Genomic DNA, 26,649 nt, shown 5'->3' on the forward strand with positions numbered 1-26,649 from the left:
TAAGCTCGTTTTTCTTTTGTTTTTTAATTATTTAATTAATGTGAGGATGTTTTCTTTTACTACCTCCGGTCCTTAATATAAGACTCTTTTTTTTTTTATTTTGATCCTAAATATAAGACTTCAATCCACTTTGTCTCTCATATTTATACATTTTTTTTCAAAGTAACCCTTCTAACAATGATAGTTCTAGTTAATACACTTGATTAACAAGAATATTTTAAGAAAAACAACACCTATTTAGGACAAATAACTAACTCAACTTACTTCCTTAATCTCCTCAAATGAGTCAACTGGCTCTTATAATTAGGACCGGAGGTAGTAGTTTATATTTAAGAAAAAAATAGGGAAATGACAAATAAAGAAGGCGACATCATAGTTTAGGAAGCTTAGGGTTAGAGATGAGAGAGGAAAAAAAACACATTGTTAATCTCAAGTTTAGACTTCTCATTTCCCAATCAAGACATGTCATTTCTAGATAAATGACTTGCCATTTCTCAATTAAGAGGGTGTTTGGATGCAAACCAAAACATAGTTTCAGAAGTGATTTTACGGTCTACGAGGTAAATATGTGGATGAGTTTATCTCGATTTACGAAAAAGTGCTTCTCACGAAGCACTTTTCAGGGTATCCAAACACCCCTTAAGACTTGTCATTCTCAGATAAATTCTTCTCACGAAGCAGAAACATAGTAAAATAGTCAACTTATATTTTTTTTTTCCATTATAAAGTTGACAAATCATTAGTAGCCCAATAGCCATCTTATCTTTTCTTGGCCCAAATAACCAAGAGGTAGTGACATCAAACCCCATCCCCACCACTTTCTTTAAATAATTTCTCACATGACCAAAAAAACAAAATATTCAAGGGGTTGAACCTTTTAAAAAAAAAATAGAAGGGAATTTTTGTCATTTTGCCTTAATTTCAAAATTCTAATTTGAGAATAACTTTTCTCTCTATTATTTCTAACCTTTGACTTCCTAGGATATCCTAATTTCAACCTTATTTATTTGTTATTTTTCCAAAAAAATAAGGGGAGAGAAGTCTCCCCTTGCAAATTTTATTAGTGAAAAGGACATAATAAGCTTTTATAAATAAAAAGTACAAATGCTCTGTAAATTTTGTACATACAAAGTATTGATATTTGATACTATAATTTGGATCATTCTTATCAATAAAATTATTAATGAGAACTTCTACCCGATGGTCAGGCCAAATCCAGTGGCATGCTATGAAGATTGACATTTGAAAAACACAGAATAGCTGCGAAGAGAAAGGCTTCTTATGGCAGTGACAAGCCAGTCATGCATAATCAAGAAACTAACACAGCTATGGTCTTACATGTAATTTACACTACAACAAATAAGTCTTACACTTAAGATAGGAGGTAGAGCAATACATAATGCATTGTATAGAGTTCTTAATAGCAGTTCTCGGTTAGCGTGATGCAGGGCAGGCTTTCAAGATTAAAGCTTTTTGTCAATAAATATATTAATTAGTCTTCACACATGATTTCAGCACTTGGCATATGCTTGCAACAGGTTCACCAGAAACGGAGAAAGAAATAAATAAAAGATAAAATGATAGAAGATAGTGAGTGATCAAGTTCCCTCCTTACGGTACTTTTTTCATCCAAATAGAATGATCATCAGTACAAGATAAAACAAAAAGCTTCATAGAGTTCCCTCGCAAATTTTGCAATGCAAGTAGAATTAGGATAACCTAATCAAATGCATTCAGTTCTTAGATCTACAATAATATACATGAATTGTGCGGAATATGGACAAAAGATGAAAAAGGGAACTGAGATTACAAGAGAAACAAAACTAAATTCTTATTTCATACAACCCATACTCTCAGATTACAATGACCTTTACACCTTATACAGCCATCGGCTCACTAACACTTCTAATGGCTTATCAACCTCTTTACTAACTACCCGACTAACTTCCTCTTATTACAATTATAACGACCTACTACTGCCAGAAAGACCTAAAGTAGCCAGCAAAAATGTACAAAGAGAGATATGGAGCTCAGACAAATGGGCTAACAAATTATACAGGGACAAGGGATCTTTGCATGAAGGGTCAGAGGAACAAGCTAGGCAGAAAGGGAATCTCATGCTGAGCAAAAGAGGGAATGGGTGGCCTAGAGAAGGAGCTTATCCAGGGAAAAAGGCAGGACAACTTCGGGAAGGAAGACTTTGGATGGCACTGGCCTCTCATAAAGGCAGCTGCTGTTTACCTACCTTGTCACCTTGGGTTGTTGTCCTGCGTTGTGTTCGTTTGAGCTGCTATGGTGCTACTTTTGTTTGTCAAATGAATTGATTATGTCCACATTATCAATATCAGAAGACTTTTGAACTTTCTGTGTGGCCTCTAGTGGACTATTGTCACGGAAACCCTATCATTTGCTGCTTCGAGTGTCAGTAGAAGCATGTGTTATACCAAGTTACATTCCAATACCAATATGAAAAGCATAATATACACGTGTTGGTTTCAGTAAAATTTAGAAGGGACTCTATTAAAACCCAATCTACATAGGATTCACTATGCCAAGATTATGCTTCACAACGTAGATCCATAAGAAATAAGGAGATTTTCCAGCAAAGTAAATAACATAATAAAAGAGAAAAAAAAACATAGTCCAAATCTCGATATCAAGCCTAAAAAATTCAATGGTGGAACAGATTAATGATCAAACATTGTTAGTTGAAATGCTTCTGCTCGCCAAATAAGACCCATCAATGTACATGCAACCAGATTTGCTAAATTTAATAGCAGAAATTTAGTGGAAAACACAACAGATAGAATGGTCTTCCAAATAAATAAAAGTCAAAGGCTCACACCAGCCAACATCAATCCTGAAACACTAGTTTACATCAAATGACACTCATAGATGACCGTGAACTTGAAATTAAACGTCAGAATATAATCAATACAGATATTTCCATGCCTATCTGACAATCATCCTTGCTTATTTTTTGCCTCCACCACTACCACCTGCAGCTTTACTCCCAGCTGCTTCCTGAGCTGCTTTCTTCGCTGCTTTCTCCTGCAGTGCCTTTGCATCTCTGGCCCCGAAAGAGATAGGAATAAACAAAAGATAGGCACAATACAAGAGCAAGATATTAAAGAAGAACCAACCTTTCCCGGCGTTGCTCAGGTGTCAACCCATCATTCTTGCCCTGCTGCTTGCCGCCCTTGGAGACCCGGGACTGAGCCCTTTCACGATCTTTCTCCCTCTGGTTACCGCGTTCTCTACCGTTAAAGTGAAACAGGCAAAAAAAAAAAAAAAAAGGCAGGAAAAAAGTGGCCTTACGAAGCCCACATGATAAGAAGAACAAAATCCATGGCCAACAGATCGCGATTGAAAACAAAAGATATAATTTAACTCTGAATTGAGATGCAGAAGACATAGAAATTTTTAAAATTTCTAAGAGAATTTTCATATCCGACATCAATACTTCCTAACCACTTCTCTCCACAAAAACAAGGGTTATTCTCTCATTCCAAAAGGAAATTTAATTTCTCGGATTTTCAATGAAACGAAACGCAAATTCAACCCGACAAATTGCTAAAACTTGAGAAAAACTAGAAGCATATCACAAGATCAAAGGATATGAGTCATAATTGCTCGATTCTTCAACAACCAAACGAGATCGGAGAAGGCCAAAGCCCTGAATCAAGAAATCAGAGAGAAAAGAAATTACACAAAGGAAGAAAAACGAATCTTTCGATTAATCAATCAATGAAAACACGAAGTACGCAGGGAACATAGTACCTGATAGAGATGTATCGACCCGGAACAAAACTTGTACAGGTAAATAAGGACTTTGCCAGGGAGGCGACTTAAATCGAGAGCTATAAATACAACTTTATTTTCTACAGTCTGTACCGACGGCTGATTCTCAATATTAAATTAAATTAAATAAATACAGCAGGAATAATATTTGGGGGAATTACACGCAGGTCCCAAATAACAGAATTTATTCCTCTAAAGTCCCTGAAAACCATTAAGTTGTTGTTATGTCCCCAAGACCTAGGAGCAAAAAATTTACATCTGTGAAAAGATTATTTTACCCTCATTAATTCAAAGAGAAAAAGAGACCGGAATGAGATTCAATTGGCATGTTTTTTGCTGCTACATGGAAAGGGAAGATGAACAAAGAAGGAGACGAGCTGTACAATTATTTCCATTGTCTGCATTATTCCAGGCAAGTTATCCCTTATTTCATCTTATTTGTAGGCTTTATATTGACAACATTTATCATCTTTTTTCTCACAGACCTTGAAAATGTGATATTGATTTCATGGTTTGAAGGCTGATGGAGTGTAGGTATATGGGTATTTAGGATATGATTCAAATCACTTAAACTACCAAGGGTGATTCATTTTAACCATACATGATTTTATTCATCATGGGTGTAATTTCGTTAATGTGGTTAGGGTTATAAAATGATGTAATTTCACAATTAAAATCTATTACTCTTAGGTCCCTTAGGTCCTGTTATCCATTTTGGGATTTCAAGAGACCTTGAATTAATAAAGTTTGTTATGTGGGACTTGTGTGTAATTTTCCAATAATATTTTTAGGAGAATTACAATAGATTAAAAAATAATTATAAAATCAGTCTTAAAAATGTTTATTTTTTATTTTGAAATTTGTCATTATATATTGTTTAGATTGTTATTGGGACCTTTTTAGTAATTATCTTTTTTACTGGAATCCTATTGTAATTCTCCTAATATTTTTTCGCCCATGGGGAGTAAACGTTATGTCAATATAAAATACAAAAATAAATTAACATATATTGATGGAAAAATAATGTAGTATTATTTTTCCCCAAACGTTGTTGTTTTTCTTATTTTTATGGTTGGAAAAATAATATTATGTTTAATTATTATTTCATTTACTGCATGATAAATAAAACTAAATAATTTTCCTCTACATATAATAAATTCCTAATATTAATGGCCAAAAAAAAAAATCCTAATATAGCAGAGGCTCCTCGTCGTTTTTTTTTTTTTTTAATTTTTTTCAATTTCAGGACGCATTTCATGCTCCACATGTTTAATAAGTTTAAATTTGAGAGAAAATATCCCGGCCAAAAAAAATTGAGAAAAAATAGATAATTTTTTTAAAAATAAATTAATATATCTCGTGTTCTCGTATCATTTCAAGGGTAAAAACTAATCTAGCGTGACAAGTATGCGTTAAACTAGTTAGAATAAGCTCTTTTTTTTTTGTTTCCCTAAATAAAGAGAGAAAAAGGGAAATGAAATTGATGGACAATACAATTACAAATATAGTTGGAGAATAAAATTATAAATATATTCCTATTGTCCCTAAGAAGTCTTTTAGAAAATTTTTTTATCCATTTTATAATATGTTTAGATAGTTTCAATAAATGTTTTTTCATTTATGCCCATATTTAATAAGGATAATGAGAAAGAGTAGAAATTAATATGATATTATAATTTAGTGTGGTTAATAATGGTAATATTGGGAATCACTTAAATTTCATAACAAATTTAATCTTTTTCAATATTTTTTATTGATACGCATGAATTAGTTAGAAAAGTTTTATATTATAAATCAAAAGGAGCCTTTTTTTTTTTACCTGAAACTTAAGGAATTATATTTTAAAAAAATAAATTGAGTTAAAGTGCAAATTTATCTCGAAAATTTTCACTTAAGAGTATTGTGCACTTCAAAGTTTTTTGAAATTAATATAGCAATTTTATCATTAAAAATACTAATAGTCAATATTATTATTTTAATAGCCAGCATTACTCTTTTAACTGTAAGAGACAAAATTGTTACTACCTCTGGTCCTTAATATAAGATCTTATTTGACTTTTGTTTTGGTTCTAAATATAAAATTTTAATCAACTTTGTCTCTCATATTTTTTTTTCAAGATAGTTTATTTAATAGTGATGGTTCTAACCAACAAACCTGATTAGTAAAGATATTTTAGAAAAAAAATAACAACTATTTATTACAAATAACTAACTTAACTTATTTCATTCCAACAACAACAACAACAAGCCTTATCCCACTAGGTGGGGTCGGCTACATGAATCACATGACGCCATCATGCTCTGTCAACAAGCCAGTCCTTAGATATGTTGTTGACTAGGAGGTCTCGTTCAATGACCTCATTAAGCGTTCTTCTTGGTCTTCCTCTGTTTCTTTTTATGGGACTCCATCTTATCTGATCCACCCTCCTCACCGGGGCCTCCAATGGTCTTCTCTGCACATGTCCAAACCATCTTAAGCGATTTTCAACCATTTTTTCTTAGATAGGTGCCACACCGATTCTTGCTCTGATATTTTCATTTCGAATCCTATCTTTTCTTGTATGACCACACATCCATCTCAACATCCTCATTTCTGCTACCCCAACTTTGTGCTCTTGTTTTTCCTTTATTGCCCAACATTCACTACTATACGACATAGCCAGTCTTATAGCAATCCGATAAAATTTTCCTTTAAGTTTCTCAGGTACCTTCTTATCGCAAATAACTCCAGTAGCTTATTTCATTAATATACTCAAATTAATCAACTAGCTCTTATATCTAGAAGCAAAGGTAATATAATTTTAAGCTTTCTAGTAATATTAAACACAAACTTTCAGGAGAAATATACAAGGGAAAATGACAATAAAATACCACTTGAATTCCAAAAAGACAAATAAGGGACTTGAATAAGCAAAATGACAAGGAGGGTACTGGGAACCAATCTGGAATTAATATTTTAGGCCAAAAAACTGAAATACCCTTAAGATGTTTGAAACTTGAGGAGATGGAGAAAAGGCAGAAACCGACTCCTCGGCGAAAACAACACCCCAGTCGATGAAAGAGGAACTGCTTCCACTCAGCGAAAGCAACCCCCCACTAAGTGAAACAGGAACTAGAACTACCTCCCCCAGTCGACGAAAGCAACCCGCCGACCCGACGAGAGCAACCCACCGAAACAGAAAGTGCCCCCACTCGGCGAAACCAAATCGAAGGTCCTCTAGTAACGAAAAAGCGGTCGCCGAAATCACATTGCCGCCGTCGCTTTCGAAACTAAACAGGTAGGGAACTTGAATATTGTTGTTCATAGAGCATTTTCGATGGGTCCCCGAAGCTTAAAATGTAATTATGCAGTGATGCTCTTTGTGGTTCCGTCTTTGTTGTTCCCATAGAAGTTGCTCTAGGACGAAAAAAGTTGTTTCCATGTTATTGCTGATGTGTTTGGTTGTGTACATATTTGGAAATGATTGTGATTGATAGTGTTTAATCCATTTTGGGTGGCCTTTAATTGGAACAGGGGATTGCTTTTGTTGTGGGGATTGGTTTATTTTGATTTGAAGGAAAAGAACAAAATGGAAAGGATAGTTTTGTCGGTGTTATTTGACTTTTCTAAAAAGAGTATAGCTTTCTATGTGGAGAGGGTGGGATTTTAAGGAAGTAGAATTCCACTAATTTGGTCTGCATGTGCGGCAATGACAAAGTTACTTTCATTTTCATTGAATGGTTTAGGGTGAAAAGTTTGTCCTTGCGTGGGTAAAATTTGCAAAGGTTATCCTGTTGTAGTAATTTAGCAAGCAGTAATTCTATTAGCCGAGTAGTAAATTTGATGAGGTAAGTAGTAAATAGTACTAGCGGGTTTGGTTTTGAAATAACAACTGTTGGTCTGAGAAGGACTAAATTTGTGTTGGCAATGATTACATTTGTTAACTGATATGTTAATGAAATTTACAACATTAATTAGAGTAATTGACTACATTCGGCAATGGAAAATAATAGATTTGGTAAGGGAATGACAACATGCTTGTGATGCAAATTCAATTGAGTGGACAATGATATTGAGGTGATATATTACTGAAATTTACTACATCAGTCAATGAAAGTAACCAGATTTGTTACGGGAATAACAACATTGTCGTGATGCAAATTCATTTAACTGTGAAATGGTTTTGTAGGTCATGTTAATGAGATTTACTATATTTATTAGTGGAATTTACTACATTAGTCAATGAAAGTGACCAGTTTTGCTAGGGGAATAACAACGTCGTGATACGAATTCATTTGACTATGCAATGGTTTTGTAGGTCATGTTAATGAGATTTACTACATTTATTAGTGTAATTTACTACATTAGTCAATGAAAGTGAGCAGATGCAAATTCAGTTGACTGTGCAACGGTTTTGTAGGTCAGGTTAATGAGATTTACTACATTTATTAGTGGAATTTACTACATCAGTCAATGAAAGTGACTAGATGCAAATTCATTTCACTGTGCAATGGTTTTGCAAGTCAGGTTAATGAGATTTACTAGATTTATTAGTGGAATTTACTACATTAGTCAATGAAAGTGAGCAGATGCAAATACAGTTGACTGTGCAACGGTTTTGTAGGTCAGGTTAATGAGATTTACTACATTTATTAGTGGAATTTACTACATTAGTCAATGAAAGTGACCAGATGCAAATTCGTTTGACTGTGCAATGGTTTTGTAGGTCACGTTAATGAGATTTACTACATTTATTAGTGAAATTTACTACATTAGTCAATGAAAGTGACCTGATTTGTTATGGGAATGACAACATCGTCGTGATGCAACTTCATTTGACTCTGCAATAGTTTTGTAGGTGATATGTTAATGATATTTACAACATTTATTAGTGGAATTTACTACATTAGTCAATGAAAGTGACCAGATTTGTTACAGGAATAACAACATCGTCGTGATGCAAATTCATTTGACTGTGCAATGGTTTTGTAGGTGATATGTTAATGATATTTACTACATTTGTTAGTGGACTTGACTACACTTGTTAATTGAGTGGACAATGGTATTTTGATGATATGTTAATAAAATTTACTATATTTGTTAGTGTAATTGACCACATTTGTTGATGGAATTGACGACATTGTTGTGAAAGAAATATAGTACTATGAATGACTAACAAGTGGTGTCATTGCAGCAGGGAAAATGGAGTTACAAGTACAAGTAGAAGGACAAGGAGAGGGAAGTGGACAAGTGAAGAGTGGGTACATGCTGTTTCTGCATGAATTTAAGGCGGGCAAAGAGTTTAGGAATAGGAGAGAATAAGTTAGGGAGGGAGCAAAGGCATAGAGGGAGCTGCCACCAGAGGAGAGGAAGAAGTATAATGATAAAGTGAACAAACCAAAGAAGCAAGGGACGAAGAAGAAGCGGATGAAAAAAGTTGCTTTTAGCACCCGTTGCTCAATCCGGCAATACAAGTCATTGGTGGAATTTATAAATAGCAATGACAGATTGAAAGCCAAGGTACAAAGCTTGGGATTTGCAAGTTTGCTTGACATGGGATGTGAGAGACTCCTTCGTGACCTCATAGTACGCATTCTTCGAGCATATGATCCGCCTACTCATCAATTTACAATAAGGGGGAAGATCAAGGAAATTGATGCACAAGATGTTGCGGAGTTGTTGGAGGTACCCCACACAGGGGAAAAGGTAAGAACGGATGTGGATGATGATGATGAAACATATAAGAGGTTGAAGAATGAATATGGTAAAGTTTCTTTTACCAAGATACTCAAAGACATTAAATCTGGGGAGAATGAGGAGAATTTCGAGTTCTTGTTCATGCTGGACACACTTGGGAGTTTTCTAGCTCCTACCTCACAAACAACAGCGAGTGACAAGCTAATAAGGGTGATGTGTTGTACTATGCATGAATTTCACCAATTTGATTGGGCCACATACATTGTGAACAACTTGTGGAAAGAGATGGAAGATTATGTTGAAGTGTATAGAAACGTAGGGGAAGACAATGATGAAGGGAGTTGCAACGTCGGAGGATGCATCTACCTCTTATTGGTATGTATTTACTACCATTGTTTTTTGTTCTATGTTTGAATGGAGTGATGATAAAATTAATAATTTGATGTTGCAGTTATATCTTGCTGAGCGCTTTCCATTATCTAAATCTGTTAGAGATGGGTCAATAAGTGCTATTCAATTCTGGACTGATGAGAGGATAAAGGAGATGACAAAGAAGGAAAGGCGGAGCAACAGAGGCCTATTGTATAAGCAGAAGGGCTCGAAAGTTAGGGTTGGAGATGAGGAGAGAAGAAGGAGAAGTGTCGCTGACTTACACCCAGTGTATTTATTTGCTTCGTAATTTCAATGTGCATTAACAAGATAAAGTGTTTGACCTTTTTTTAATGATGTGATACAGGAGTTGCAAAGCTTACATCAAAAGTTGATGGCTGTAATTGATTTAAGCTACAAGAGACTTGTTAGTGCAGTAGAGGATGAGCTACATAAGGTGCACATAACGATGGAGGAAAATTGTACTGTGGGAGATGAGGGCCCTAGTGAAGTTGGAGCTGAATATAAGGGAGAAGATGAAGCTGATGATGGTGATGATGAAAATGAGGGAGATGATGATGATGGACAGGAATCAGGACACGTACCTTGACAAACTCAATTATTTTTATATATTTTGGTATCTTTTATATGAGTTTTGTCAGCTTAATTGGTTCCTTTTTGCCTTAATTGATTTATTTTGTTTCATTTTGAATTATTATTTTATAGGGGCAAAATTGTCATGTTTTGATTTAATTATGATTAATTGATTTTTAAGGACAATTAATGCTACCTTATCCTTGAATTTTGCTTGCAGGTTCTTGGAAGATTCAAAAATAAAAATAAAAAAAAATAAAGAAGAAAAAAAAAATTAAAAGAAAAAAATATAATATTAAGTTGGGGGCAAAACGCAACGTTTTGCCCCAACCTAATAATCATCATCAGCTGGCCAAAGGCGCGGGGGGAAACACAGACGAACACGCCGAAGAAAAACAGAGAAAGACGAAACAGGAGAGCGGCGGCAGAGAGACACGATGAAACAGAGCACGCCGACCGGGAGAGAACAAAACCGAAGAGCTGGGCGGCGGCAACGAAAGAGGAGGCCGAACGGAAGCTGAAGACGCACGCCGGACGGAAGCAAAGACAACAAGCTGAGGTGGCACGCACAGAGCTCGACGACGACGGAGGAACAGAACAGAGCGGCGGCGTGCAACGGAGACAAATCCACGAGCAACACAAGGACCAGCTTGCGTTCCGTCTTCTTCCATGGCTGACCGTAGCAAAATACTATTGGAGGCAGTATTTTTTATGGCAGTCCGTGGCTGAGGTTATGTGATTCTCTGATTCAACAACAATCCCTATCATGGAGATGACTCGGACGAGGCTAACATGGTTGATGTTGAGGAAGAAGGAATACAAGCAGGAGATATGGATTCCCCTGATGTTTCCCCCATGGACAAGAATGCACAGCCCAGGAGATCACAGAGGGAGGTGAAGTCGGCCATAAATTCTCCATGGATTTTGACGATGCCTGTTAAGAGGAAGAAGAGGAATATGGAGGAAAATGACAAGTTTTTTAACATGATATCCCGCATGTGTTCAAGGCAGGAGGGTGACGTGTAAGTTACTATTCGCATGACTGTGAATGATATTACTTATCGGTTGTTTACTAATTAACTACACACATAATGATACTGGGAACACATTTTTAGGACTTTGGTTAAAATATCTGATGAGGATATCACTCGAGATCAGCTAAGGACACTTGGAGGAATTGAGAGAATAGGTAACCGGGTAAGTTAGTATTGTGATCTTCGGCTGAGTACTATAAATTTATATTTGATGCTCATGTATACCTGTGCAAAAAACTAAAATTTACTTGCAAACAGCTTATGTCAGTTGTGTGCAAGACTTTACTGGCTGATATGAAGAGCGAAGGAGAAGTCAAGCGACACATATTTGATGCTGACTTTATGGTAAGGTTACTAAGATTAATACAAAATAATTACTGCTACATGACTAATCATTCGATGCTGCAGGCAATACTAGCTGCGAACCCATCTCGGTGGGATGCTAGAAAACGAGAAAAGCAGTTGCTGCCTGAATATGTCGGTTACAACATAGGAGACTGTGACTTGATATTTGGACCTACACTTGTTGGTGCTCACTGGTTTTGTCTTATGCTTGAGCCTAAGACAATGAATTTCTATGTGCTGGACTCAATGAAGCCAAGTTTTCCTGCTAAGAAGAGTAAGAAGAAAGGTGCAGCTGATGATGATATGATGACTGTGGTGACCGGATGTGTAAGACTATTGTTACTGTTCTTGTGTAGCATGCTCTTTGTTTACCAAATTATTTACAAATGCAAGTATGTGTTGTGCAGAGGGATCGATTTTATGACATGATTGAGATAGTAAAGCCCAATACCATTGGAAAGAAGCAGATGAGTGACATTATTTAGGCCCCTGTTCCTTAACAGAACAATCTGTGAGTGGTATTAGTTGTTGATGTAATAATGTATGAATGCTACTTCGTGTTTCACTCATGGACATTGTTGCCATGTGCAGGCGAGACTGTGGCGTTCATGTTTTAATATGGTTGAGCAAATGGGAGCCCGGTGTGACGCTTGACTACGGTGAAGAACATGTTGCTGATTTCCGACGAAACCTAATGTGGTGGCTTGTTAATCATGAGCTCAATTCAAGACGTGAAGAAGCATTGAACTTGCTGTCATCCGCAGAACCCACACCGAGGAAAAAGCAGCGTGCATCACAGCAGTAAATGACGCTGTCTAAGTTTAGTGATGTGTTAGTTAATGTCATGTATGTAAGGGAATTTGCAAACTGTTTTCAGGGATTGTAAAGGCAACTCATTTTCAAGTAATGTTAAACCATTTTCCCAAATTGTTACAACACATGTGACGAGATTTACAACTGTAGAAGCAAATTTTACCACTTCTTGAAGGGGTTTGACAACCTGTTTTGAGAGGCAGGGCAACTCAAGAAAAACACAAATACCACACTGAGTTTGACAAAACACATAGTGGGAATAACAACTTTTACAGTGAGTGTTACTACTTGTTCAGTGGGTTTTCCAACCGTATGTTTATTGGGCTGTGCTACTTCGTCCTAAAACGGTAAAAGTCGGAGGTGAATTTTGCAAAACACACGGAGGGATTTACAACTCTCCAACTGAGATTTACTACTTTTACAGTGGGTTTTGCATCCCTAAAAAAATTGGCCTGTGCAACTTTGGTCTCAAAACGGTAAAGGTCGGAGGTGAATTTTGCAAAACACACGGAGGGATTTACAACTCTCCAACTAAGATTTACTACTTTTACAGTGGGTTTTGCATCCCTAAAAAAATTAGCCTGCGCAACTTTGGTCTCAAAACGGTAAAGGTCGGAGGTGAATTTTGCAAAACACACGGAGGGATTTACAACTCTCCAACTGAGATTTACTAATTTTACAGTGGGTTTTGCATCCCAAAAAAATTGGCCTGCGCAACTTTGGTCTCAAAACGGTAAAGGTCGGAGGTGAATTTTGCAAAACACACGGAGGGATTTACAACTCTCCAACTAAGATTTACTACTTTTACAGTGGGTTTTGCATCCCTAAAAAAATTGGCCTGCGCAACTTTGGTCTCAAAACGGTAAAGGTCGGAGGTGAATTTTGCAAAACACACGGAGGGATTTACAACTCTCTAACTGAGATTTACTAATTTTACAGTGGGTTTTGCATCCCAAAAAAATTGGCCTGCGCAACTTTGGTCTCAAAACGGTAAAAGTCGGAGGTGAATTTTGCAAAACACACGGAGGGATTTACAACTCTCCAACTGAGATTTGCTACTTTTACAGTGAGTTTTGCATCCCTAAAAAAATTGGCCTGCGCAACTTTGGTCTCAAAACGGTAAAGGTCGGAGGTGAATTTTGCAAAACACACGGAGGGATTTACAACTCTCTAACTGAGATTTACTAATTTTACAGTGGGTTTTGCATCCCAAAAAAATTGGCCTGCGCAACTTTGGTCTCAAAACGGTAAAAGTCAGAGGTGAATTTTGCAAAACACACGGAGGGATTTACAACTCTCCAACTGAGATTTGCTACTTTTACAGTGGGTTTTGCATCCCTAAAAAAATTGGCCTGCGCAACTTTGGTCTCAAAACGGTAAAGGTCGGAGGTGAATTTTGCAAAACACACGGAGGGATTTATAACTCTCCAACTGAGATTTACTACTTTTACAGTGGGTTTTGCATCCCTAAAAAAATTGGCCTGCGCAACTTTGGTCTCAAAACGGTAAAGGTCGGAGGTGAATTTTGCAAAACACACGGAAGGATTTACAACTCTCCAACTGAGATTTACTAATTTTACAGTGGGTTTTGCATCCCAAAAAAATTGGCCTGCGCAACTTTGGTCTCAAAACGGTAAACGTCGGAGGTGAATTTTGCAAAACACATGGAGGGATTTACAACTCTCCAACTGAGATTTACTACTTTTACAGTGGGTTTTGCATCCCAAAAAAATTGGCCTACGCAACTTTGGTCTCAAAACCATACAACTCGGAGGTGAATTTTGCAAAACACATGGAGGGATTTACAACTCTTTCAGTGGTATTTACTACTTTTATACTGGGTTTTGCACCCTCTTGCCGGGCTGGGCAGATTTTCTGCCATGAACAATACAATGATGCAATATGACAGCAGATACATTACATATATTCAAATCACTGCACCTCAAGTACATCACGATAAACATGAACCGTTTACTTTCATACTAGCTACACTAACTACACGTGCAATGGGATTTACCATTCACGCAACAGTATTTACCAAAAACCAGCAGCAATATGACAGCAGATGCATTGCATATATTCAAATGACTGCACCTCAAGTACAGCACGGTAAACATTGAACCATAACTTTCATACTAACTACACTACACGTGCAATGGGATTTACCATTCATGCAACACTATTTATCAAAAAACAGTAGCAATATGACAGCAGATACAGTATTTATGACATGATTGAACCATTAACTTTCATACTAACTACACGTGCAATGGGATTTACCATTCACGCAACAGTATTTACCAAAAACCAGCAGCAATATGACAACAGATGCATTACATATATTCAAATGTCTGCACCTCAAGTACAGCACGGTAAACATTGAACCATAACTTTCATACTAACTACACTACACATGCAATGGGATTTACCATTCACGCAACACTATTTACACCAAAAAATCACCATATCTATTGACATCTAAGTTCAACTTGGGTTTGGATTCTTGCACGTTCTTCTTGTATGCCCAACTTGTTTGCATGTGCTACAATGGTAGATCTTCCTATTCTGGAACTGTGACTCTCGTCTTTTTATTTTAGGCCTTCCTGGTGGTCGATTAGTCAAAGGCGGTGCCAAGAACATTTGACTTCCTATATTTTCCACCCAGTAATTGTTAGGATTTGGCATGTCTACTGTCGCCACTGGAATCATACTCCTGCCATAAATCTTTTGTTGTGATGTAATCTTGTAGCATTCATCAACAAAATCATAGACATTGCAATTCACAGCCTTAATAGCTGCACAGGCATGGGGACATGGAATGCCTGACATTTGCCAAGCTGCATAGGTGCATTCGCCTAGACCAAGATCAACATGTACAGCTCCTTTTGCTGTATGGACATACACCCTACCTCCTCCATAAGGTACACTCAGCATGCATGCTGATCTAGCAACATTGTCCACCAATTTTGCATCTATGTTTGGGCCTACACCATTTTTCCAATTACTCATTGCTATGCTTGCTGCATACATCTTCTTTGCCACTTTCTCACGATGCTCATGTATAAGTTGGGCAACATTATATCGTCTCTCTTTCAACATCCAAGCATTGAATGACTCAGCAAGGTTTGTTGTGATGTTATCCCACCGTTTAAATGGGAATTTACTTAAGGCCCACCTTTCAACATCACCATGATTAAGAAGCCACTCAAATAATTGTGGATTGAACTTTCTCATGTTATCCATTGCACCATCAAACTCGGTGTCAAGCCTTGCATATGCAATGGCATCCAGGTATTGCAGTCCCTCCTCCCTTGCTTTCCCACTAGTCTTCCTCTTTCCTCTATTTAATTTAATCATTTGTGCACTGAAGTTTTCCTTAACATGTTTGTAACAGTATGCATGCCTCTCACCACCAAATATTGCTTGCACGGCACCTATTATTGCATTGTGTCGATCTGACACAATTGTCAATTCCATCGAGCCAACTATCTCCTTAATCATATATAAGAACCATATCCAATCCTCAAGTGTCTCTCCCTTTACAATAGCAATCGCAAAAGGTAACAATTCGTTGTCAGCATCATAAGCAGACGCCGACAGTAACGTCCCCTTATACGGTCCACTTAAATGACATCCATCAATGTACAGTACATGTCTAGCACCAGCTATAAAGCCTTCTATACAACACCCATATGCTATGAATGCACGCTCAAATGTGTTATTAGTATTACCCACCCATTTGGCCACAGTTTTGTTATCTGTTTCCTTCAACCGTTCACATATCCACGGAATAAGCATATAAGACTGGTCAGGCTTGCCATGTATGTCCTCTAAAGCTTTTTGCTTCGCCCTGTATGCTTGTTTATATGTCAACTTCATACCATAATCTCTTTCTAAAGTCTTCCTTATATCATTTGAACGCCTGTCTATGTGATCATTTACCTCATCTGTGATGATTGATGCTGTCAAGCTAGCTGAACCACAATGTTCCACACGAAGATTGTCTTGTGCATTATGGACATGCTCATTTATGAATGTTGCCACACGTAAAAAGGGAGTACTCTTTCTACCCACTCTTGCACTTATCCTCCACGGACAACCTTCAACACTACATTTCACATACATTTTTTCCCTACAATTTTTCACATACTTGTACTCAAACTTGTTTGCAATACTGAACTTATGTACTTTCTTCTTGAAATCTTCTGCATTTGCAAAAGTTTGGTTCCGTCCTAACAACAATTCCTTCCATTTCAAAGAATTCATCTCCGGCAAAGGTGTAGGTGCACTCACTACTCCGTATGGTAGGCTTACATTAGGTCTTTCACTGCCTCCAGAACTTGTACTTTCCAAAGCATTTCCCTCCAACGTAGGCTCATCACTCTGTTCTGACAGTCCTACCATTCTTGAGATCCTGCATTTATAATTACCACTGTTGTTAAGAGTTTTACTACAATATTACAACAATTATCAACTTTCATAACCACCAAAAAAAATTTTCTCACTTACATTTCTGGATAACCCATTCCTTCCTCCACATTGTCATTACCTTTATGTGCTATATAAATATGTGCATTACGGTCATTATATTCAAATAGATTATCAACTTCACCATCATCTATAAGATCTACCAATACCCTCTCATCAAAACTCAAAGTGTATTTAATATCACAGCCATGACAATCCATGCTGAACCATTCGCCTATCATTGCCCTCAAATCTTCAAGTTTTGTACCCTCATTTATTACTCTTACTCTGACAGTCCCACCACAGTATTTAACTTCGCCATTGTCATTTTCCACAAACTTCCCATCTACGTGAAAATAACAAGCAAGTCTTTTTGAAGATGTTGATACAATGTTACAAGACATCACCACTTGCTAACCTGCAGCAAACAACATTAAATATAAAAAAATTAACGTCTCCGCCAATTAGTTTCCATCAACGTACGTGACACCCAAAACACACACAAAGAGAGAAACTTTTCTTCTATTCACAACTTTATTATAGGGTTTCACAACTCCATTATTGATTTTAACAACGTTCACTACTTGAACGCAAACTTCACGCCTACGTAATTGCTTGCCACCTTTCTTGATTTCCGCTACGTCATTCGAAATAGTCAATATAAAGTATAAAACCTCATCTCTAGCACACCCGTCCCCACCATTGCGTCATAAAGCTAGAGCCGGGAAAACGGGCCGAGCCCGTTGGGCCGGCCCGTTTAAGTCCGTTTAAGTCAAGGGCCGGGCTTGTATTTTGGAGCATTAAAGGGAAGTCGGGCTTAAAAGGGCCAGCTCTGTAGGGCTGAAAAATAAACGGGCCGGCCCTGTAGGGCTACGGGCCGGCCCGTTTAGGCCCGCCAATTTTTTTTAATTTCTGTCTTTTTTTTCTTAACTTAAAAAAGAAAATCCTAACATTTTAAACATATCATACTCTTAGTTTTACTTATCTTGGCAGCTTACATAGATAGCATTCATAAAAAGAAAAAAAGAATCACTATAGTTGTGCGAAAAATAACTAAAAAAATATGAAAATTGCAAAATTTAAAACTAGGTATATTCACAAAAATATATTGTTAAATAAGTTGTCAAAACCTATTAAAATACTGTAAGTGTAATTTTTACAGTCTTTATTTGTCATTCTCCCATATTTTTATACTTGAAATATAATTGATCAAAAATCTTTTAAACTAAAATAAAGATCTATATCATTTTTATAGTAGAAACAAATTTAGAACTAAGGATGATGGACTCTTTTCTTTTTTGTCGATATGACAAATGATTATTCTTCATGTATACTATGTTTGTTAGTTAAAATTTTTTGTTAATTATTTATAATCAAACTAGATCATCCGCATTGTAATTATCTATTGAACTTAATACTTATTTAGTTGTTTATGTCTGTCCTCTATTTAGTTTGTTTATTCAATAGACTTTATTACACTGTAATATATGTTTAGACATGATAATATTTATATTTGTAACTCAATTTTATTTATATTTATACCTTTTATTAGTAATTTTATTGTTTCATTTTTATTATTTTGATAAAATATACAAAAAAAATAAAAAAAAAAATTTCATTTTAGTTAAAAAGGCCAAAAGCCCGCGGGCTAGCCCGAGCCCGTCATCTCACGGGCTGGGCTTTAAAAAATGACTTATTTTTGGAACTCAGGCTTAAACGGGCCGGCCCGTTTAAGCCCGAGCCCGTAACGGGCCGGCCCATTTTCCCAGTACTACATAAAGCAGACACAAAAAGGAACTACCCAAACCCCACCATCAGTTAATGCGACATGTTTACTCTCTCTCTTGCTACAAACCCTCTTGCCCACAACCAAAATCTATTAAATCAGCAATCCCAAAAAAATGATGATGCGAAGGAGTAAGATTATACCATTTCCAAAGACTACCGACTTAAACTCACCTCTTTTCAGCTCTGATGTGTTCTTCTAGCGTTTCTTTTTCCTTCTTCATGTGCTCAACCGGTGCTCCATCTTTATTTTCATTTCAGTTTCACTTCATTTTACCTCACTGATAAGGGCATTTCGGTCTTTTCGTCAAAAATATGAATTCCAAATTGGTACCCAGTGCCCTATTTGTCATTTTGCTTATTCAGGTCCCTTATTTGTCTTTTTAGAATTCAAGTGGTATTTTATTGTCATTTTCCCAATATACAACCCTTACCCCTATAAGATTTTTAATTATGACTTCCACCCTTCACTTGCTAACCTTGAAAAATTAGCGTGGTAAAGAGTACCCTTTTCGGCCTCCCGCCCAAGGCAGCAGAGGGACCCATGACTTACTATTCTCTTCTTCATTACCGTTTTATTTCATTCATTTATCATTTATCTTCATATTACGTTTTCTCCTGAATTTTAAGACAAGGATTTTTGTTTATGGATAACATTTAAACATGCCTCTGGCAGTGATGGATATGGAGAGATCAGAATTCAGAGGAGAAGTCCTAAGTACTCACTTGTATGTAATGTTAGTAAGAAGTTATTGTGTTATTAATAAATTATACTTCTCTGATTCTTTTTATAGACTCTAATTAATTAGTTCACATAAAATCTCAAAATTAATTTTAACAAAAGTCATGCTGAAAGAAGTTTGGTTAGTTAATTAAATAAATTTATAGTTAGTTGGGAGTGCTACGTTAAAAAATACTAATACTCTAAATAAAATATTTTGTAGTATGAAATATACAGGAAGTCCTGATAATAAGAACCAAATGGAGTAAATAATCACTCAGGTATTAAATGTAAGAAATAAATAGTTAAGTTAATTATCTGTAATAAATATATACTGGTTTTCTTAACACTTCTTTATTGTTATTACCCTCATTAATGAAATCTTCCTTTCATACTACCTCCGGTCTTGTATATAAGTTTCAAATAATCGAATTACATTTAACGAATTAGCAGTTAAAGTTAGTTAAAAATAATAAATAGGTAAGAAATATATCTTTTTTTCCCCTCAAATTTGCTCTTATTTATTAAGAGGGTAAATGAGAGTCAATAAATTAAAAAATGATGAAGGAGAACACATGGGAGTAATATTAACGTGTGAGAGAGTACTAAATCAGTCAAATAAGGGCAAAATAAAAAGAAAAGTAATAAATACTTAGACAAACCAAAAAATAAAACTTACATTTTGGATCAAATCCATATCTAAAAGTGAAGTTTATATATATATAGGACTGAAGGAAGTATATACAATCAACAGGGAAGACTTAAAAAAATTATAAATTTAATAGGCAAAATGAATTATAATTTTATACTTAAGATTAGAATAAACCCTTCAATTAGCTTTTTATTTTGGAGAGGAGGGAAAATAGTTTATTTTCTAACTTTAATCATTCTAATGAAAGGATGACCCATTTGTAGTCCTGCATCAAGTTTGGCCAAATATGTTCAATCCATCCAACTTCTTAAAATTGACTTTTTCTCCTCATAAAAAATTATACTAGTAACTTCTAAATTCTAAATGTTATTAAACTGTGAAGGAATATTAGAAAAATAACAAAATTACATACGGTCTTATCAGAAAAATATCAGAAAAATACAAAGAAGGTTGAAAAGTAAACATATTAGACGGATATGAGATTGAATCAAACTTTTCAAGATTTATGAACAGCTTGCTTTCCTAAGAAATTTGTATATTACATTATATTTATATATTGAATATTAATTATTAGTTTTATCAATCAATTGAACATGTCCTAAGTAGAATCATTTTGTACAACATTCAACTAACCTACTTATTATGCTGCCTCTGGATGTCAAATCCAATCATGAAAGATCCTGTTTTTCTCCTTCTCTGATCTTTTTACCTAAATGCATTTCTCAGGACTGCAAATTTGGCATTGCAACCATGAATCTGACCTTGATCCACAAGGAGCATACCAGGAGATTGATCAACTAGCTTGATGAGTTCTAAGTCTTTATTCTTTCTTTTTTTTGCCAGAGACTTCTAAGTTGAATATACAATTATTGGAGATAAGTTTTCACATGGGATTCATCTACACTTTCACTTTCATGAGTTTTCTTTCCTCTTGCTTGCATCTCAAACAATTCAATTCTACATAGATAAACAAGATAAATCATTACATAATGAATGATGATTAATTATTTACGTAAATGTAACTTTTTATTGGAAGTGTGTTCGAAACATTATCAGATATTGAATGTGAGCACTTCTTTCTAAAGGGATTCAGACCTTGATTGACTAAGTTATAAGAAATTAATTCCTTTTATAATATCCAATTTAGTGTGTTTTTACAATGCAGAATTGATTTTAGGTTGAAAATTATTATTAAAATCACGATTTACTTTTTTAAAAAACCACGACTTCAATTATTGTCAATCAAGAAAAAATTAATTATCTTACCACTCTCACAGAGTCAACATAATTCTGGCTGCAAGCATGGAAGAAAGTAAGAAACAGGGTTGTGTGTTGCACCATAAAATTCGTTGCCATTCAAACCAAAATCCATAAACATCCAATCTTTTTCATTAGTTTTGGGATGTTATCTATTTATAAAATGATATTCAATTTTAAAGATTGACTAAAAAAGAAGAAGAAATTCATCTAAAATTAAACTATATATGATTTAAATTAAATAAATTCTATTGCTCACTTCTGAATCCCTCTCTCCATCTCTTCCCCTTTACCTACCACTCATCAATAGCATCTATGAAGGGGAATTGATTGGAGAGCACATGCTGACAAATCCAGAAGCACATATCAACAACACAGCATCTTTCTCTATCCTCTTTTTATCATCATCATCCTGGTGAGCCCCCCAATTCATAATTTCTCTTTTCCTTTCCCAGAAAATTTATTCTATTTTCTTAAAGTCTTTTTGGGTTTTAAAAAAATTTATGAAATTGAAAAATCAATCAGAGCCTCAAAGCTGTGCTTGTTGTCTCTCATAAAACTGGGCCTCCTCTGTTTCTGAAGGGATCCGAGGCTTCTCTTTCTTTCTCTCTTCTCTGAATCTTTTTGATCTTTTCCTTTTCCAGGGACCCACTATGAGATAAAGAAATCAAATTTTTTGTGCTTTTAATAATATTTTCCGTTTTATATACGTTAGCTTCTTAATTTCGTGATAAGCCTGGGTTCAATTTTCTTTGGTTCCCCTGTCTTCCTCTGTTCTCTTTCCTGGTTTCTGCTTTATTTTCTCGGAAAACGACAATTTTCCGAGAAAATAAAAAAAAAAGAGAGAAAAATGTTGACTCCTCACTAGTTATCTCTGCGGCATTTGCTATTAACTCATCCGAACCTTCCATTTCTTGCCTTCTCTTCTGCCAAATTTGCAACTTTCCCGAGGAATTCTCCATGTGAACGCCAAGCCGAGCAAGATTTCTCTCCGGGACCAGCTGAATTCTTAGGAATTCTTCACTTTACAAGTTCGGTTTCTCGCCGTGATTTTCTCAGGAACTGCAGATTCCGATCAATTTCTTGGGAAACTGAGAATGGAAGGTCGCCGGAGAATGACTCTTTATGATCAAATGTCTGCCGTCGACGGCCGCCGAGACTCGCTTGCGGGCTCGACCCTCGAAGCCGTGATGGCAAGCCACAAGATAGCCTCCGAGTCGAGCCGCCGCCAGTTCAGCGGCAGCCGAACCCTCTCTGACATCATTCGAGAAGACAATTCCAACACGAAGGACAAGAAATCTTGGAAAATCTTCAAAGACAAGCTCTGGCTCAAGCGCGCCGGATCTGCTTGGTTCTCCACAATCAACATCCCGGCCTTGGATATCTCTATCCCTAACCGGAATAACAACAACTCCGACGCCCCGTCAACAAGTAACCCACCTGACTTCTCAGGTCAGATCTTAGCCAGAGCTCGATCTTCCCTCAACGACGTCTTCTCCAGCGAGTCGAGGCCCCAAACCTCGCGCTCCGATTCCTTCCGTCGAGACGGCACGGTAACTTTCCGGGACTGCCTAGACAGCGACGGCGACGGATCCGAGTGCGACGACTGGGATCCCGCGCGTGAAGGCACGCGCCGCCTATCAACAATTCTATCAGAGGAGAGGGCATTGTCTGCGAGAGAAGCTGAGACAGCCGCCGCGGCATCTTCGGCGGCGGTGGCGGCACAGGGGGTAGACGAGCCGGTGAGGATGTCGCTGACGCTGATGGATTTACTGGAGGAGACAGATAGGCAAATGGGGTTTGATGCATCACGATACAGAACAGGATACGAAGATGACGACGAAGAAGTATATCAGAGGATAAAAATGGTGGAAAAGGAAGAAGAAGAAGAAGCTGAAGAAGAAGAGGAAGAAGAAAGCAAACGATGGAGCATACAGGAAAATTGTTGTGTGTGTATGGTGAGGCACAAAGGAGCAGCGTTTATACCATGTGGACACACATTTTGCAGGCAGTGTTCGAGGGAGCTTTGGGTGAGCAGAGGCCACTGTCCACTCTGCAACAATGTTATTCTGGAGATTCTTGACTTGTTCTGATTCATTCATCTTTCATCTCCGTTTTTGAGCTATCTGAATGTTCCTCATTCCATATATTTCTTTTCCGTTTCTGTTTCTATTTTTACGTTCCCCTCCCTTGTAAAGTGGAGTTTGAGGTATGAATTAAAAAAGATAAAGTGTGGATGATGATGAAATGGGAATGAACAGAGGTGTAATTTTTCTAAAAGGTATATGCAGATACCCTTTCCATTCCATGCACATGGCATATTTTAGAAAACACTCTTACTCTTTTTACAAGGTTAATTTTAAAGAATATTACCTTTATACTTAAATATAAGATTAGTATAATTTACACTGTAGTTGTTATATTTTTGGATTGGAGGTAGTATTAAATACTATCTTAGCTGCCAAGAGTTTGTGGAGAAGTTTTTCCTCTCTTGTTTACTTTGTCGTTTAAATTTATAATCCTTTTTCTAAGCTCTCCTTGAACATATCATGAGTTATTAACTAAGAAGTAGTTTCCGATACAAATAATTATTGGGTTATATTTTAAGGAATTAACATTTTTTTTAATAAATAATAACTTAACTAATTTTTTAATCTTTATAAATCAGTAATTAGCTTTATACATGTTGATTTTTTTAGGGTTCATACAATATTTGTCTCTCAAATTCGTATTAATTTTGATTTTAGTTCATCAAGTTTCAAATTAAAGTTTTGGTTTCTCAAGAAACAAAATGGTTCAGATTTTCATTAAAATTACACAAACCAATGTTTCAAATAAAAAGAAATTTAAAGGATCAATATTTGTGGTTTGAAATTTTAGAGATCAAAAACTAAAATGAGATAAACTTAAACCAAAAATTGTATTAACTTTTATATATATATATAAAAGGGATGAGAAAGTAAAAATTACATTAACAAAATTTAAGATTTTTTTTAATTTTAGTGATACGAGAATTATAAATAAGATTAGGATAATACTTGATTCAAGAGTAAGGAATGCAAGTGTTGCAATTTGTTGATAAGATTGTGGTCAGATCATGTATTGGCCAGAAAGCATAATAAAACAAGATCAAGTTCACTGGCAGTGGCACTTGCTTGCTTTACACATATAGAAAATTTGACTTAGCGTCTGTGTTTTTTCTTTGGGAAAGCGATTTACGTTGCAATGGTGGCCAAAAGAAAGCACATTTTCCCCACCCACTCATTCTCTTTAGGTGAGGAGAATCTTTTGCAACAGGGAAAAATTAACGATTTCAATTTAAAAGCAAACTTTATCCATTCACATGAGTTGGTTGAATTATTTTAAACGGTGAGAATTGTGAACAAGGGGAAAAAAATATACTCCTCTGATCCTTAATATAATACCCATTTAACTAATTTGATTAAATTAAGAAAGTTAGGTAAGTTAATTAATTATAAGAAATGTGACACGTTTTTCCTAAATTACCGTAATCATCTTTCTCATTACTCCTTTTTCCTCTTCTATCTGATTATGGTTGAGGGAATATTCATAAAGGTAATTTAGAAAAAATTGATAAATAGGAGAAATGGGTCTTATATTTATGACTAAAACCAACTCAACAATTGTGTCATATATTAAGGACCGGAGGAGTAGCTTCCTTTTCATTAGACAGAACAATGGCCAGTAGAAAAATTTAAACATTAGATTCACTCTCAATTTCATTTTAAAAATAAGTTAAGCACTATAGAACAAAATTGCTGAAAAGCCTCCATTGCAAAAAATTTATTGTGCAGGGGCATATGAAATTTGTTTAAAAACCTAATTGCAACCTATTTTTTGTGAATGCAACTTTTTTTTTTCAGTTGTGTGTAACTTATTTGCAAAATGAAAATTATTTGCCTGTAGTTAAAATAAAAAGATCGCTTTAAAACTTAGGTCCTTGAGTAGTGTGGAGCAATAATTTTGCAATTTGGACATTTCAATAAATTTTTTTCCAAAATTATAATGTCAAACTTAACAAATTGTTGCCTTGGGGAGTTGGAGCCATAACCTTAGCTTTGGATGAATAACATAACGCTCCTTCCGTTGATAACAAAAGACATATACTCCTTCCATTAAGCAAACTTTTGGAATGTTTGATGTTTCAGAACATAAAACAATGCATAAAATTTTAGAAATAATTCATATTTTTTTCAGATGTTCTAATCAATTAATGAAAAGACTTGGTCCAACTTAGAATGAAGTCAAGAAAATGATAAGTATTGATCGAGGGTAAAAATGACAATATGAAAGAAAAATTAAGATATAAATTAGAAATATTTTATTGTTCTTTTTTTTTTAAAACAAAAAAAAGGGAGAAAACTCACCCACACCACACACTTGCCCTGTGGTCCTGGCTAAAAGTGGAATAAAAAGGGAATAGAGAGATTCACCAAAAAGAAAAAAAAAAGGGAAAGAGAGCATATACTATTGGGCCAGAGTTTTAAAAACTTCATCGGATGAATATTGGGCCTTTCACTACAGATGAATGTGGGGCCACCCTTAGTTTTTCTTGTTCCCAAATTCCAATCATTTAATTCACACAAACTGAAAAAACTCCTCATATACTTATTTTCGACTTCATAAAATTACTTTTAAAAAATTGTTTCTTTCTTTTATTCTTTTTCTTTTGCATGGCCAATGCAGTACCAAGTTCCAGAATTATCGTCTTGTCATAATATTTCTTACTCATTTCCAAGGCAAGTTAATATTTCCGTCTAAGCCATCACAACGAACTTAATGAGCTATTCTCTTGTAGTTACTACTGTATGGTATAAATCTGTTGGAAGATGACGAAAAGCTAAAAGCTAAAAGCACTAGCAATACAAGGTCAGTGAGGCAAACTTTTCCAACTAACAAAAAATATACCAATAGTCTTAAAAAGAATGAGTTAAACCCATGAACAGCAACAAGTAGATAGCTTTCACAGTTGATTTAAACATCTAATTTTGAGTTGCACAATTGTCCCTAAGAGTATTTGTCAAGTTAGAGCCAGTAAATACACCAAGTCGACATGAATGAGACGAAAAATACACCAACTCAACCTGAGTCATATTTTGGCTGGTCATAAAAC

At 35.7% G+C, this 26,649-nt stretch overlaps 2 protein-coding genes across 2 annotated transcripts; one reads left to right on the top strand and one right to left on the bottom strand.

The window, feature by feature from the left end:
• Nucleotides 1–15,117: 15,117 nt before the first annotated feature.
• On the bottom strand, nt 15,118–17,504 carry LOC114761123 (uncharacterized). Its single transcript, XM_028950443.1, has 2 exons — nt 17,143–17,504; nt 15,118–17,047 (listed from the first exon to the last, which is right to left on the bottom strand). Exons 1-2 carry the CDS (start codon nt 17,502–17,504, stop codon nt 15,118–15,120), a joined length of 2,292 nt encoding a protein of 763 aa, XP_028806276.1.
• Nucleotides 17,505–19,548: 2,044 nt separating this feature from the next.
• On the top strand, nt 19,549–23,763 carry LOC114761124 (uncharacterized). The gene is made up of 2 exons (XM_028950444.1): nt 19,549–19,617; nt 22,529–23,763. Exons 1-2 carry the CDS (start codon nt 19,549–19,551, stop codon nt 23,606–23,608), a joined length of 1,149 nt encoding a protein of 382 aa, XP_028806277.1. The 3' UTR covers nt 23,609–23,763.
• Nucleotides 23,764–26,649: the final 2,886 nt, after the last annotated feature.

Source organism: Neltuma alba, unplaced genomic scaffold (genome assembly GCF_004799145.2).
Source record: "Neltuma alba isolate B1F8T4 unplaced genomic scaffold, ASM479914v2 tig00011084_pilon, whole genome shotgun sequence".
Taxonomy (NCBI): domain Eukaryota; kingdom Viridiplantae; phylum Streptophyta; class Magnoliopsida; order Fabales; family Fabaceae; genus Neltuma; species Neltuma alba.